The sequence below is a fragment of the Pogona vitticeps genome, chromosome 1, assembly GCF_051106095.1.
Source record: "Pogona vitticeps strain Pit_001003342236 chromosome 1, PviZW2.1, whole genome shotgun sequence".
Taxonomy (NCBI): domain Eukaryota; kingdom Metazoa; phylum Chordata; class Lepidosauria; order Squamata; family Agamidae; genus Pogona; species Pogona vitticeps.
The window spans coordinates 330,908,244-330,925,456 of NC_135783.1; the positions used below are offsets into that span (position 1 = coordinate 330,908,244).

A 17,213-nucleotide genomic window follows, 5' to 3' on the forward strand; every position below is an offset into this window, starting at 1 on the left:
ATTTGCATCTTTTAAAAAAAGACTTCTAAGTCTTTTTTTGAACATGTAAAATGGAAGAATTATCCATCACTGGTATATTAAATTGTTAATTGATAAAATGAGGATATCGTTTTTATTGTTCACTCTCACTTTTCACTAGTTTCAGTGGAAGTGCCTGAAACTGTAGTAAATGAGGATTTTGATGCCACCTTATTTTTTCTGAACTTCCTATTCAAAAGAATTCCTATCTGAATTTCATACATATGCAGAATAAAGGCCACAAAGATAATACCTCCTATTAGTATAGCTGTAATGCAACTGATAAGATACTGTCCTGGAAAAGCCAGTGGAGAATCGTCAACATAAATCTGCAACAGAAAATATGATAAACATAAATTCTTTCTTATAAACTGGCAGGTGTTAATGGCAGGTTAATGACACATGTATCAGTGATGGTGAGAGCTGGGAAATATAAATTATGTGGAACAGGAGGGAGCCTAGACTTGTCTCTGCAGTATGGGGCAGGATCTGAAGGCAGAGACAGACATTGGAGACAGGCTGCAGTTAAAGCTGAAAGCATGTTAATATTGAAGAGAAATGACTGAGGTAATTTTTTATGTCTGAAGAATAAAACTTCAAAGGAATTCCATCGTTACGTTTTGAAGACCAATCACAAAACATAAAGCAAGTGAGTTTGCAAATGCCAGGATGTTGGAGAAACTTCTGCTGTGGCACTAATGAACAATAAACTCTGAAGCATTTTTAGTCTTCTAAAGAGACCACTTTAGAAGAGGTAGTCATGTTAGTCTGTGCAAGCATATCAGACAAAAATAAAATAAGAAATTCATTGTCATTGTACCAAAAAGTAAAAAAGCACAGTGACAAAACAAAGAAAATCTGAGCTTCCTTTCCTGGTTTCTCCACTTAAAATGGTTTTGGATAGCAAGTGGACTAGGAGAGATCTCTGCTGGAATATTGCAGAGATGCTGCCAGTAAGCAGAAATAGATACTTTAGGCTTGATTGTCTATGTGACTAAAATCTGATTGAGTCAAAGCATCCATGCAATGGACCATAGGGTGAATGTTTTGACTTTTCTACTGCTTGCACAGGTAAGTATCTGGGATTTTACTGAACAAGTATGTGTTGGATATTCATAACGGCAATTATTGCTTCAGTGATGGCTACACTTGTTCAAGCATGGTCTGATCCTGCATAATAACATTACTTTATGCTCCTCTAGCAGCTATTGGCTAATATTCAGTTATTTCACAGTTGTTATGATCACATGTTTAGGAATTGGCGTTGAAGCAAATGGGAGGGGCAAGATTGTGTGTCTGTGCATGTGCAAGAAGAAAATGTTATCTTCCTGCGAGGAGAGACATGTGTTTGGAGCTGCACAGTGTGTTGGGTGGGCGGACACTGCTTTGGAATCTAGTAATATTGTAGCCAAGTTATATTCGCGAAGGCTTTCACGGCTGGGATCTAATGGTTGTTGTGGGTTTTTTAGCCAAGTTATTGGGCCATGCTGGCTGAAGGATTGTGGGATTCTCATTTCCGAGTTCCAGTTGGGACAGGATACAGCATATAACATGCAGGCAAACTTTCAGGCAACTCTGCAGTGTTGGTATCTGCTCCAAACTACCCATAAAAGAGAGGAAACTAACTTGGCTTTTCACAGCCAAACTGAGCAGTAGGCATCCACAAAAATAGACACCTTGGTTATTCAGAATTTAAAACAAAAAGTACTCTGTTTCATTGTTGTTATAGGGTGCTGTATTCTGGTAGCCTCCCCTCCACCGGTAACCAATAACTATACCTGAAATTCATCATATAAGTTGCAAAAGGAGACTCCGGGAATAGTGGATACCCTGAAATGGAAAAGCTCCGATCCCTGTTGAAAAAAATCCTTTTTAATGTATAATAATATTTATTGTAGTTTTAAAATTACAGTTTTTAATCTACATGGTTGTGTACATTTATGTGAAGCAATGAACCTTGCTGATGGCAAAACTCCCAGAGTGGCCTTGGCTACCAGATGGGTAGTATATAAATTAAATTAAATCAAATAAATAAAAATAAAATTTTCATGACTCAAATGCAAACTTACAACTGGCTGACTGAAATATAACATTTCTGCAAGGTTGTACAAGAATACTAACTTAATATGATAATATACATACCAAAGTTAAGATCACCAAAACATTAAACTGAAAAAGGGGCCAAACTCTGTGAAATTAAGTGGATTGTTACATTTAGCATGCAAGGTTTCTTTCCTTTTCCAGTCTCAATACCAGTGCTTTGTAAGGCATCTATTTCCAAAGGGAAATCCCGCAGTGAATTTTGGATACTGTGATAGGGCGGGCAGACTGGGTAACAGCTTTTGTATAGCCATTATAATCTATTGCAGTCTTGGTTTAGTGCTAGTAAGGGGTTAACATCAGGAGGGTAACCTTGACCAAAAAAAATACTGTGGATAACCAATCAGAATCCTCAAGAGCACTGTGAATTGTTAACTGGCAATGTCAAATACTGTAACTTTTAATCTTCTGTATCCTAGAAGAAAATGAAGGAAAACAGAAAGTGGTGGCTCTGATTGGCATAAAGCAAGGCTATTTGGACTGAGGGAGCCAGAATGGGAAACCACAGGCATTAAGGGAGACTGTTCAGCTTAGTCAAAATCAGGGTATAGTTTATTTCTGTATTTTGGATCCTATGACTTTCAGATGCTGCCAAATGTCTGCGGAGACTCTGCAGATACAAATATTTTTCTTGTCAATTAAAATGTTTGATTGTCCAACGTAATTCTTGTGAATCTAATCTAGAATTCATCTGATGTGGTTTCTTTTGTGGGCTGACTGGGCAGGGAAAGGCTTAAACTTTCCAATCCATACTACCTGATATTAATTTGGTAGCTGCTGAATGATGACCCATGTTAAAAAGGGCGCAACATCACTGTGATACTGCCCTCCAGCACAATTATTAGCTTTTCGACATGTCACATAAATTCTATCAAACTGTAGCCATTTTTTAAATCAAAGGAGCAAGAAAAATATATAACTTTCTTTTCTCATTCAGATTGACTTATTTCTGAATAAACAAAAGTGTGTGTAGAAAGTTAACTGTAATGTGGAGAGAGTTAATTCAATATGCCATTCCTTAGCTGTAGGATCCTCTCCCCTGCAATTGTGAAATAAATTAATTGATAGAATCCTCAGTCAGCTATGTGAGATGGTGTAGCTCAATTTCCCCACATGATGAGTTACCACATGATGATTTCCGGAATGCCTCTTACATGTACCATATATAATTGTGCAAATGACTACAGTCTTAAAATAATTGTACCATCATTTACCATATTTTTCGTACCATAAGACACACTTTTTCCCCACAAAACAGGGGGGTGGAAAGTCTGTGCGTCTTATGGAGCGAAGAAAACAATTATATTTTCCTGTTTTCTTCTCCTAAAAAATTGGTGCGCCTTATGGAGCGGTGCGTCTTATGGAGCGAAAAATACAGTATATTAAATCCTTGCCGTCATGGATATGGACATTTTATGTCAAGTGGATAGAGAATTCAACCTGAAATGTTGCATCCATTTGACAATAAATGTCCATATGAAATCATAATATGCACAAATCTACTAAGTGTTGGATAAAAAATCTATTTAATCAGAATCTTACTGTTATGCTTATTGTCAAACCATCTGGATTGTATAGCTCGATGTCAAGGTCATTTTCCAAATATTTCTTCATTTTTAATGTACTTGATGTTGTGTTGGTACCTAAAATACAGTTAAAATGGCCAGTGACTAGTAGTTCCATTTTTCTCCAAATTCTATTTTTTAACTGGACACTGAATTCTATAAACAAAGGAAGGAGCACCCAGATCCATGCATTATGAAATGCTACCTCTTTGCTTAAAAAAGGCAAATTTTTACTACAACATCCAGAATATCCCAGCAAGCAAGCAGCAAGGATGGAAAGTACATTTTAAAAAGGAACAGAGGGAGGACTGATTGCTTTACTTCTATCAGTTTTCAAGGGTCAGTGGTACAACAGATCTTGCATGTGCGCAAAGGACCAGCTTAGAATGACAGCTCTTGAACTCTGTCATATTGAGACACATGTTTCTACCTAGATCTACCCATCCTGTCCCTTTAACGGCTGTCACACATCTTTCTTACACAGCACTAGGGCAGGTATTATTTTTGGTAGATTCAGCATGATCCTAATTCTTGCATTGTGTAGCCCAGTGGTCCCCAACCTTTTTAACACTGCGGACCGGTTGGGGGAGGTGGGGCACACCCCATGCTCACGTGCATGCACAAAGGGGCAGGTGCTTGCTTGTGTGGGTGCGCACTCACACACATGCGCAAAGGAGTGGGAGTGCACACACTTGCACCCAAGCATGAAAGGCAGGGGTGCTTGGGGGCCACTTGTGTGCATGCACAAAGGGGTTGGGGGTGCTCACGCAAAGGGCTGTGGAGGAGGTGGAAGATCTGTGACCGCAGTCCAGTCCTCCAACCCAGGCCATGGACCAGTACTGGGCCGCGGACCGGGGGTTGGAGACCTCTGGCTGTACCAGTGCAGATGGTTAGTTTACACCCAAATGGAGCTGTGGGCAGCATTATCTGAGGTGACAACCCTGTGACGTAATTGGTGGGTTATGACATTAAAAAGGAAGATGGAGAAAACCCTTCCGCTATTTTTGTCTTTAATTTTTCCCCCCTTACAGTGCAGTTGTAAAAAACGAAAGTCACTGCAGGTGGTTGAATGACAACTGTGAGAACAGGCAGGGAAGGGAGCTATTTTGGCTCCATGGACTCCCCCACACAAGGCAGCCCAGGCCCAGCAGAGCTCCAGCTAAGAAGAAAGGCAGGGAAAGGGTGGGATTACCTCACTTCTGTCTCCCCAACTTCACCCCAGTATTTTTCTCCAGCATCAGTACCGCCACCACAAGCTGTCTCCCTTGCTGCCTCCTCACTTGTGAGTAAGCTAGTAAACTTACTCATGAGTAAACCAGGTGAACTTTCTAATGAGTAAACTGGGTAAATGTTACTTGTGAGTAAACCTGGTACACTTACATGCAAGTAGGCTGGTGATCTGAATACTTGCATGAACCCTTTTCACAGGAGAACATCTCCATTGTGAACAGAAGGATCATTCAAGTCAGAGATAAAATAGATCACACTGAAGATAAGAACCTTTTAAGCATGAACCAGACTACTGTACTCCAAATTCCCCCATTTGTACAGGTCTTAAGTCAAGTAAAAAAATCTCAGTTCTTTCCATAAATAATAAAATTTCTTTTCTGCTTTGCAATTTGGAATTAGACAACAGTTGAGTACTGAGCATGAAGATTTCTGTACCTTACAATCTCAAAAGTACAGTCCTCTAAACTTTTGAGATTATGTCCCATCAAACTCAGAGGAATTTACATCTCAGTAAACAAATATACAATTAAATTTGGAGATTGCACCTTCAGAGGAAATGAAAGCTACAATTGTTTTCTTTTTCAGCAAAAAGGTGCAAACAACTTCCTGGTTCCAGTCTGAAGTTCAGGATAATATGTGGTGTAAAGGAGATTGTAGTTTCTCTTAGCAGCAAATAATGAAGGGCCACACAGCTGATTGTGGGTATCTGTTTCCATATATTTCAAACCAATACGGTCCTATAGAACCATAGTCCTGCATGTGTTGCGCAACAGGTAACAGTTGTTTCTTTAATGCTTATAAGCAGATATCAAAACGCACCTAATGAGATACTATCAAGTGTCAGGATGGAGCATGGTATGACAATAGGCTAATCACATGTGTTGTGAAAAGGCTTACAGAAAGAATAAGAGTTTCTGCTCAAATTTCATCTAAGCTGGATGGGAATGTCCAGGTGGCTTTTTCTTCTACGCATTGTGAGCTTTCTTAGATGGTGTACTACTGTGCACTAGACAGTTGCATAATTCTTTCTAACACCCGGAGTTTGAGAAAATATATACAAAAGTTCAAGGTGGCATCTGAAAGTACAACTTTTTACTCAGTTAAAGATTATTTTATCTCAGGTCTAGAGAGTACAATTTTCCTTTTCAAAAGATATGTGACATGACAGAATGGACAGCATGAAAGACATCTCCAGGAGAATTTCTCAGGTAGGAAGGGTCCTCGAGACTCCTCAAATTCTTCTGCTTCCTACCTGAAACTTTCCAGTTTGTTCTGTTGTTGACTTCTGTTATTGTGATAAAATAAGGAGATGTCAGGTTCCTGGAATGACCCTCATCTTCAATAGTGAAATAGAGAGGAAGTCTTATTACAGGGAATTTCATTCTGAGAGCCTCAAAATAAAAGTTATATAGAAAGAGCTGTAATTAAAACAATTATATTTTTAAAAATTAACTTTTCAGGAATATTATTTTCTTTATAGATTTAAATGGGATAACATAAACGTGACTATGTGTTTGATGGGCTACTTCTGCTAAATAGGAGGGCTAATGCAGATTCCTCTGAATGAGAGAAAGATATTGTGTTTGAAATACAGGGTAATACTGTATACTATTCCCTAAAAGTGGAGTGGAAGAGAAATCATGTAAACATTCCCATTTGTATGACTAGTTGTGTGCCCCCTGAGATGATAGCACAAGTGCCTGCTGGCTGTGTTACAGTTGCCTTTTTCATAAATGTACAAATGTTGGAATTATTCAAAAGGGTCTCAGTTCTACGATTCTACATGACTTGTAACCCCAATACTGAGTTGTAGTCACATTAAGTTGTGATCTGTATTATTGATACAGCAAAAATCAGAGCAATGTATTAAATAATCCACTAGATGGCACTACAGGATTACATATGACAAACACTTCTTGTTTCTTTAGGGAATTGTATATTAAGCAAGTTGTCATCTTACCAGTTTGCCTCTTCACCAAATCACTTGGTAAGCAAGATACTACCACTGCAAGCAACTTAAAGAGTTATTAACCCATGTACCAACCTGCCTTTCCAGTAGACTGGTTTACATGTGAGAAATACTATGATTATAAGCCAGCAGTGTAAACTATTTATTTAAATATTTTAAATAAGAAAGAAATTCATCCAAATTTTCTGGCATGTGACTCTTACCTTCTCTTTACAATCTGAAAAGGCAACAGAGAATGAAAGCTTCATATTTTTTGTACATTTACACTGTTCTCTATTGGTCTTGTTAGCACATTGCTTGTACCGCCCAGTAGCCTGTGGTGGTGGGAAAATATACATGTTAAATGTATGTCAGTTTTTCCAATCATTCTGAGATTTTGTGAGTAAAAAATAAATAAGCAAGGACATTTCTAATTTTGCTTAACAAACAGAAACAGTAAACAACATTAAATAATGTAGATTAATACTGAAACTGAATGAGTCTGGCCTTTGATCCAGTCAGCAATTTTTCAGCCATCACTTTTCTCATACAGGATTAATGAGTGGTGGAATGAGATGTTATAAATGGTGAGAGATTTTTTAGTATTTCAAGTGTTTCATTCAATGCATGCCCAGAAATAACTCTCTTTTAAGTAGAGTTGATTTACTGCTATATAACAGTCATATGCTGCTATATATTGTCTCTCATGATAAAAGAAAGCCAGTCCTTTTTAGGGAAATGAGAAATGAATGGAAGGGAAACAAGCTACCAAATGACATCCAGCAGTCCCCACAGCACCTCTCTGCTTTCTTTCTCCTTGCTTCTCTCCTACCACAGTGATTCCTCTTCCTTTACTAGATACTTGCATCCTTCCTTTCTTGTTCTCTTTTTCTAACCTTTTAGTTCAGATGCCCTACAGAGAGAAGCTACAGACATGCCCAGCATCTTAAATTCCCCAGTGCCTCTCTGGCTCACATAACCAGGTAGCGGCCATCTGGAGAAATTAAAATGCTGTTTTTTTAAGTCAAGGAAAGAAAAAAAGAAGGAGAAACAGACAGTGAGAAACACAGAAGCAATAGCAGTGAGAGTGGTAGATAAGAAATCAAACTGGGTAGGAGAACTGGGTAGGAGAAACCAAAGTGTTTGCCCCCTTTTGCCACCATCCCTGAATCTGCCCCTGAATGAAGAAGCAGGGTGGAATGGTTATATAACTGAACATTTGCAAAAGTGACACAGACTTGGAACAGACCAAATTCAAATATGCATACAAAGGAGGAAAGACACCTTTGTTCTCTAAGAGGACAAAATGGTCAACTGTGTTTCCCCCCCACCACCACCATTTCACAAAGGGTAAAAAAGGGGCTGTTTGCAGTTTTTGCTGTGAGGATGATTTCAAACTGATCTTAACAGTTTATAAACTGCCTTCACTTCAAGTGTATAATGAACTGGTTGTCCATCTCCTTCAACATATATCCTGATCTTTTGCTACAAAGTTTAGAAAGTGGTATGAATTGACCACTAGGTTATGCAGATCTGGACCCAAGTCCTTTGATTATTTTTCTCCCCAAAGAACTATGTGAAAATTGATTACTTCTCTACATGTGGAGAAGTATCAGAGGTTGAATCTGTAATAGATGTTAGCAAAATGCCTGGTCTCTGGACCACATTCCAGTGACAAGGGTTTAATGCAAACTTTTGGGTTCCACACAAATATTCATCTGGTCAGAGGATTACATAATTACTCTCTGTATTAGATATAATTTTTGATTATGTGTTCCTTTTTTGTAAGCTAGGTGTATGAGCTTAAATTCGACTGTAGATCCCAATGAAAATAAGGTCATTAACTCAACTGTTGAAAGTCAACAATTTTGCAAATCCCAATGATTCAGTGAATCTACTCTATTTGAAACTATTGGATTGAGGCCACAGGGTTAATAATTAGAAATGCCTAGCAACCATAGTTCAAAATAAACTACTATAATGCTCTCTGCATAGGGCTGCTCTTGAAAACACTGTGGAAACCTTAGTAGGTCTAAAATTTAGTGTACAGACTGATTACTTGGATCAGTAAATTTTATCACATATTGCCAGTCTTGACACATCTTCATTGACTTCCTGTTAGTTTCCATCCTCAATTCAAGGTGTTCGTTATAGCCTATAAAGTCCTTAATGGTTTAGGACATTGATACTTGTTACAATATCTTTCTCAGGAATCATTATCTGTCCATCTGCTCCTCTCAATCCATGTTGTTAAAAGTGGTTGCATCAAGGGAGGACAAAGGAATTTGACTTTTCAATTATGTCCCCTTGTCTCTGGCATAAAATGCCAACAGAGATATGTCGGGTTCTTTCCGTCCTTGCATTCAGAAAAATGGTAAAGACCAAATTATTTAAAGAGGTCTTCAATAACCATTAAAAATATTTTCAATCAATTTTAGATTTTTACAGGATAATTCATATCTACGGTTTAATTATTGTCTGTTGCTCTGCTGTTTTTAAATTGTATTTTTCTTATTGTGATATATTGTGAGTTTGTAAGTTTAAACTTTGTGTAAATCACCCAGCATAGTTTTTGCACTAATGGCATAGTATATAAATTGAACAAATAAATAAAATAATTCGGAATGTGTGCCAATGTAGTCTATAACACAGATAATTAATTTAAAAACTTTTATGTAATAAAAATCAAAGAATTTGAGAATTAGAAGGCACCCCAAAGATTATATAGTTAATCTTCTGCCAAGTTTCTACAGGAGCAATGGCTACTTACGTACTTTAGATTTTTCGAAATAGTCTCTCATTCTAGGCTTGCTTGGGTCAGCATTGTAAAAGTTTTCTGTGAGTGGAACAGTAATTCCCAGTATAGATGGTGGCCTGTAATTCACCTGCACGATAGAGAGCAATGATGGAAAATACGACAGTACCATCTTCTGAACACAATACCTATGACTAGTCCCACTGATTTCAGTGATATTAATTCTATCATACTGGAGCTTAAAAATGGGTGTTGGGGCAAGGGTGGGCAACTTTCAGAGATATGAGGACCATACACACACACCCTTGGAGCTTAGAGAGCTGTACCTAATCTCTGAAAATGACATTAACACCAAATTTGGTCATTAAATAGAATCAGTTGGTTAAATATAATTAAATATAATTCAGATGGTTGAGTTCAGTGCTGAGAAACTGAGCTTCACAGTTCCGGTTTGCACGGTCTACCAGCGTTTTGCCACCACCCACAGCAAAAAAGAGGCATAACTCAACCATCTGAATTGGGCTCTACAGCCAAATGGCTACTCCAAAACTAAAATCACAAGAGCCATCAAACCAAGAAAACAACACCGAACTGAAGAAGAAAAACAGCCACCCACAAATAAAGTATTTCTGCCATACATCAAAGGGGTCACGGACCACATGGGGAAACTTTTGAAAAAACACAACCTACAAACAGTATTCAAGCCCACCACAAAAATACAACAAATGTTACGGTCAGCAAAGGACAGAAGGGGCCCCCTCACCACTGCAGGAAGATACTGGATACCTTGCAGTTGTGGCCAGATATATATTGGAACCACAAAACGAAGCATCCACACCAGAATCAGAGAGACACTGCAGACTAAAACAACCAGAAAAATCTGCAGTAGCTGAACATGCCCTAAAACGAACTGGAGATTAAATTCTATTTTAAATTACTGAAATACTGGACAACACCAGCAATCATTACGTCAGACTGCACAGGAAAGCTATTGAAATCCACAAGCACCCGCAGAACTTCAACAAAAAAGAGGAAAGTTTGGAACTCAACAAAACTTGGCTCCCAGCTCTCAAAAATACAGCGTGCAAATGGTCAACGAACTCTACCCAGCCACAAGGACTGGGGATCACTACACACAAAAGACCAGCTAATGATACCCATCAACCACAGTGACAGATAATCTCTCCTTCTTATCACAACAATACACCCACAACAAGACACATTAATCAACCATCTACAGAAAAAGACAAAAGCCCACCTCACAGCCATAAGTACTCCACTCCCAAGCCAACTACACCAGAGCACAGAGTGCTGTCCTCTGAAGATGCCGGCCACAGAGACTGGTGAAACGTTAGGAAGAACAACCTTTAGAACATGGCCTAAGAGCCCAAAAAACCCACAACAACCACAGGATGTACTTTCTTTTTCACATGACTATCTGTGTTTGCACTTTTCCCCCCATAAAAAGGAAATGCTCACATACCTTCAATTAAGAACCACTCTAGAGTGATTTTCTCACACAGACATTAGGTGTGTGTGTGTATTGAGATAACAATAATTTTGTATTCTTTCTAACACTGGGTATCAGTGGGAGGGGGGATTTTTAGGACCTAATGGACTTCTCCTTTCCCACGAATCTATTGTTTTCTCCTCCTTTTCATTCTCCACTGTTACCATCTTGAGAGACAGCAGCCTGGCTTCCCTTCCAGGAGCCAGGCCTGCTGTCTGTGCACATGGACCTACCTATCAAGGGAGGAGGAAGAGGAAGTGGCTTCAGGAACATGGAGGGAGGCAGCAGGGGTAATGGGAAGGAAGCAGTGGCAGGCAGGCTGTGGTGGTGGTAGGTTTCATTTCCCCTCCCCCAGGCACAAACTTAAAAACTTAAAAAAAACCTGAACTTGTTTGTAGTTCATTTTTTAAAAAAATGTTAGGATGGTTCGTGGTTCATGAGCCACTACAAACCTCAATTTTTGTGGTTTGTATCTATGCAAAGCTTTCTTCACAGAATAGCTTTTGATATAGACAACAGACTTTCCCATTATCACAATTTTTAGAAATGCTATATTTTATTAGCTGTCATCATGCTTGGCTTAACACTTGCATTGTAGAATTTGTGATTTTAAGAAAGAGCTAGATTGGGCAGTGGAATTTTTAAACAAAAAAGAGAGCCTTTCTGAAGGATCCAATGGCAAATCTACTGTTAGAGACATGGTGACAAAAGCCTGTAAAGTCTCTCTTTGTTTCAAAACTAACAATGAGGCTGACAAATTAATATTGCTAATTCAGTGAGTTATTTGTTTTCAGTTTTTTAATGTTAAGAACAACAATATTTTCCCCATTTGTAACATTCAGCACTGACTAACTTTCAAACCTACAGTTCTGGTTGCAATAAGGTAGGCAACCAGACACCTCTGCTTCTCTGCCTGCCTTTAGCATATGCGTAAGTTGAACAGAGTACTGGTCTGGTGGTTCTAACTATCTACAGTCAGGAGAATCTCCTGGATTTCTCTAAATTGGGCTTGAAATAACATATCCTGGCCACAGAGCACATTGGTAGATCTTTATTCCTTGTGTTACAAAGCTTTTGGTAAAGGGCAGGAAAGAAAGCATTAACGTATAATCTGATATACATAGTTTAGGATCCTCACCGGCAGATTCTTCAAAACTCTGGAAGTTGCTGAGTCATTGAGTTCATAATCATGTCTTTCAGATAGCCATTTTGTCTCAGGGATTTTAACAGGTAGAACATAGTGCATTGATTTAAGATAAGAGCAGGCATTCTTCATTGTTAAGACAACAGTTGTAACTTCACAAGCAAGGGATGCATATGTCATAATAATTGCTATGGAGGTTTTACCCTAGGGATGTTTATTAAAAGCATAACATTAGTATGTCTCCAATATGCATGAACAATTAATGAGCTTCTTAATACCACACTTTATCTACCTTGGTCTAATATACAGTACTGTATTTGTTTAAATGTATGATGAACATATCCATGCCAAGACAATAGTACCAATCCAGTTAAAGTTAATTGTAATAGATCTCACTGGTAACACAAGAATACGTTTTGTCAAGTTGTATGCAGGTCACAAACCATCCTCTGGCTACCTTGTCTAATACATTTAATTAAATGTATGATTAACATATCCATGTGAAGACAATCCAACAGTACCAATACTGTCACAATTTAGTTGTGATAAGAGCTCATTGATAACAGAAGAATGCTGGTGCTTGCTTATAATTGTCATTGTGGCCATCTGAGAAGTGACATATATATGTTCTTCAGCTGCATAAATGTTTGCAGTGTTCTAGAGGAGCTATTTTTAGCTCAAGCCCTAGTCTCCACTCCACTATGTGTGCTCAGAGGGCATGGTTTCTGCTATTCTCATACAGTTCCAAGACCACTCAGGTGAAACAAGAGGGAGTCTAGCACATGATGTGCCGAAAAGAGGGAAGATAATGGGTTGTATGACTACACAGATGAAAAGTTAACAATTATAGGCAAGCAATCTGTTTTTATTTATCGTGGTCTCTGTGTATCATATGTATGAATAAGAAACTTCTCTTTTTATCCTAAGCATGTACTTCAAGACAGGGTGGATGCTTCTGAAAGCAAACATCTAGCCCATTACTACATGTGAACATGCAGTAATCTGCATGCATCTGGCAAGACATAGCACACTAGAAAAATACTGTCAATTTCAATACTCTCATGGACAGATTCTTTGCTGGCAGGAGACAGCTTAGCCCTCTGGTAAAAGTAAAGGTAAAGGTTCCCCTTGACAATTTTTGTCCAGTCGTGCTCAACTCTAGGGGGCGATGCTCATCCCCGTTTCCAAGCCATGGAGCCAGCGTTTTGTCCAAAGACAATCTTCCGTGGTCACATGGCCAGTGCAACTTAGACACGGAACGCTGTTACCTTTCCACCGAGGTGGTCCCTATTTATCTATTTGCATTTGCATGCTTTCGAACCGCTAGGTTGGCGGGAGCTGGGACAAGCAACGGGCGCTCACTCCGTCACGTGGATTCGATCTTACGACTGCTTGTTCTTCTGACCCTGCAGCACAGGCTTCTACGGTTTAGCCCACAGCGCCACCACGTCCCTATAGCGCCACCACGTCCCTATAGCGCCAATTATCGAAGCAATCTAGTGAGCAAGATGCTGCACATACAGCGGACAGTGGTTTTTAGAAAGTTGGTGGGAAGCAAAACTTTCTGCAACACCTGAAAGGCAGCTGTCATGCGACCATGTAACAGAAGTGCTCTGCAGGCGTCAAGGGCATGAACAAAAGCCTCCAAAAGGGAAGGAGGCTACCAGAAGAAGGGATATAGAAATTTGTCTGGAGTCAGATGAAAGTGAAATATAACTTTGGGAAGAAACATTCCCAAAGCTTCCCATTGTAACATCCTCTAAAAGGCAGGCTGAAAATGTTTTGAGGACCTGGGGCTGAATTCTAATTTCTGGAAGATATTGGGACACTGCATTCTATGTATGCTTGGGCTTGGGGTAAAGGGTACAGAACTCAGTCAGAACTTCGTTCTATGCACATCTGCTCAGAAGTAAAGCTCAATGCAATGGCTTTCAGGTTCCCAGACTATGAAGCACCATGCAGTTCATGTAATAGCTTCCTGGGCTGCAAGGTATGGTTTGATTCAATGCAACAGTTTTGTGTTATATTTACACACATTTAAGCTGTTCATGTTTCATATATTAATTCACACAGGAATTCTCTTATACTACAGACTTAAATGGATTTAATACTTATTTCAGGGTATCCTGAGCACTGCAATTTAAAGAGGACTACAGATTACTCACTAATTTTACCAACCTAAAATGTACAGACTTTTAAAGGGAAAATAATAGTGTAAACTGGTAGAAAACCAATATGAGAGATTGAGCTTAGGGAGTTAGGTATCTGGCTGTGGAGCCAGAGGTTTGGAGTTTGATTTCCCATTATACCTCCTATGAGCAGAGTCAGCTTGTAGGGCCTTGGACAAACTGCAGTTCCAGGGCACTCCAAGAAGAAGGGAATATGAAACCATTTCTAAATCCTTTCTACTGAGAAAACTCTGAAAAGGGTCACCTTACAGTAAGTCAGAGTTGAATTGATAGCATACAATTGTATTATTCTGGAGAACAGCAATGGTATAAGATTCTGAAGCATACATACACCTTTTAAAAAAGCTAATATTTTATCAGTATTCTGAAGAAAGGTGGTTGCATCTTACCTTTTCAAAAAATTTACTCTGAACATTGATATAGACTACATAACTATCACTGTCATCCCAAAAGTCTTCTGTGGTCACATCCAGCAGAGATGGCCTTCCACTTACTACTCTCATTAGCTGAATATGAAATGCTTGGTAGGCTGCAGAATAAAACAACAATGAAAAAAGGCTTATTTCCATTATTTCCTCTCCCTAAAGCAAGGATGACAAAAGTACAGTTCCAAAATGTTCACAGTGTTTATACCTTTTCTAGTGTTACCCACTGGGGGGGAAAAGCCACCCGGAATTTAAATATCCCACTTCTGGAAGCTTTTATCATACTGTGCCTGCCTGCAAACTCAGCTATCCCACACACTGCACCAGAACACGGACAGAGTTCTAGCTCCTATCCTCTGAAGATGCCAGCCACAGAGACTGGCAAAACGTTAGGAAGAACAAACTTCAGAACACAGCCAAAGAGCTTGAAAAACCCACAAAAACCAAAACCTCTCCATTTAGGAAGGTTTTAGGAAATCAATTGGCTGTTGAAAAAGAGGCTTTTAACAGATTGACGCTGTACTTCTAAAAATCCACTTAAGTGTCTACAACACTTTGGAATGTATTGCCTGTGTTTGATTGCCAATGCCCTATCTCCTGTCCTTCAGGAAATGTGTTGAAATATGTTAAACTGAGCTCTTCAGGGTGGCCTTCAAAACATCCTCCTCCTATGACAGACCCATTACGTCCACATTTTTGTTTGTTGATGTCACCTCTGGGGGTTCTTCTGTCATTATTATTTGTCTGTCTTTTGCTTATAATGGCTGTGTGGTGTATTTTAACTGTTATAAACTGTCCAGAGTAGTGGCTTGTCAGTACATAAATGACTGGTATATAAATGCAACAACCAAACTGAACAGTGTTTTAATACTATAATTTGTTTGGTTTTATTCTATATTTAGGGCACTTTTTTATCACTAACGATTTTAATGTTATTGAAGTCCAACTGGAGTCCTAGCAGCAACAGAAGGGCTGGCTGAACTTTAAGTAAGAGCATCTGGCTGTAAGGCCAGAGATTAGAAGTTTGATTCCACGTGGTAGCTTAGAGAGAAGAGTCTGCCTATTGGGCTTGGGCAAGATATTTGATGTGCTCCACAGGGGAACGTCCCACCAACGTTGTACTTTTAAGCTGTAGAATCTTCCGAGACATTCAGTGCAGGCACAGAACAACCCATTCCTGTGAATTCACAGAGGCCCTGAAGAAACCACTTCTAGGTACTCTATATCTAGAAAACCCTGGGAAGGGTCACTATAAGTTTGAATTGGTTTGAAAGCATATAAGTGTTATTGCTACAAGAAAGCTGGAACATGTAAGTCAAAGAAATAAATGAAACTAAATAAAAATCTGAACTGTGGGGCATAATGAGCAAGGGATTACTCACAGGTAGTAGCTGTGAAGCGCCCACTTAAAATAAGCTTACTTAGTTTGGTGCCATATTGGAATCACTTGAAGATTTTATTTTTCTCTGACCATTTAATCTGTCTTTAAGACAGTTTTGATTCCTTTACAGTGGGGTCTTGACTTAAGAACGGCTCGAGTTAAGAACATTTTGACTTAAGAACCGCTCTCATAGGAAAATATTGACTTGACTTACATACTTAGATTTGAGTTAAGAACTGAAAAAAAACCACGTGGGAGGCAGGGAAAGTGCAAAATGTGAACTTTCAGTTAACTGTTGGCCAGTGAAAAGGGTGCCTGTCTGCTTTCTCACTCCTCCCAGCGTTTAGAGAGTGGATTGGGAGACAGTCTTCGGACTGCCTGGTACTGGACTGCCTGGACTGTATTTTCCCTGCCTTCCCTGAACCTTTCTTGACCTAAGAAACAAAATATCCCCCTCTAGTGGTCGAAGGCGGAATAGCAGCTTCCCATTAGTTTCTATGGACGGAAAAGAGCAGATACGGATCAAATGGTTTTCAATGCATTCCTATGGGAAATGCAGATTTGACCTGAGAACTTTTTGACTTGAGAACCGCCTTCCAATACGGATTAAGTTTTCAAGTCAAGACCCCACTGTAGTTTTATGGAGTTTAAACTTTGACTGCTGCTCTAGTTAATACAAATACAGTAGTGCCTCGCTTTACAATTGCCCCGCATTACAACGAATCTGCTTTACGACAATCTTTTTGCGATCGCAATTGCGATCACAAAATGATGGTCTAAATGGGGGAATTTTACTTTGCAATGATCAGTTCCCTGCTTTGGGAACCGAATCTTCACAAAACGATGATTTTTAAACAGCTGATCAGTGGTTTCAAAATGGCCACCGGGTAACTAAAATGGCTCCCCGCTGTGTTTAGGGATGGATTCCTCGCTATCCAGGCAGCGAAA

The 17,213-nt window shown here is 39.2% G+C and overlaps 1 protein-coding gene and 1 long non-coding RNA gene across 2 annotated transcripts in view; one reads left to right on the forward strand and one right to left on the reverse strand.

Annotated features, from left to right (window-relative positions):
- The window catches only part of LOC144586071 (uncharacterized), a 159,450-nt gene that overhangs the window by 69,574 nt on the left and 72,663 nt on the right, over nt 1-17,213 (forward strand). The window lies entirely within an intron of this gene.
- Nucleotides 2-17,213, reverse strand: part of CATSPERB (catsper channel auxiliary subunit beta) — a 71,432-nt gene continuing 54,220 nt past the window's right edge. The window contains exons 19-26 of the mRNA XM_072986580.2: nt 14,849-14,988; nt 12,265-12,474; nt 9,636-9,746; nt 7,086-7,196; nt 6,166-6,304; nt 3,661-3,761; nt 1,797-1,871; nt 2-347 (exon numbers count right to left, since the gene is read on the reverse strand). Of these exons, the coding sequence (XP_072842681.2) occupies nt 126-347; nt 1,797-1,871; nt 3,661-3,761; nt 6,166-6,304; nt 7,086-7,196; nt 9,636-9,746; nt 12,265-12,474; nt 14,849-14,988 (1,109 nt within the window). The 3' untranslated portion in view covers nt 2-125. The remainder of the gene's footprint in view (nt 348-1,796; nt 1,872-3,660; nt 3,762-6,165; nt 6,305-7,085; nt 7,197-9,635; nt 9,747-12,264; nt 12,475-14,848; nt 14,989-17,213) is intronic.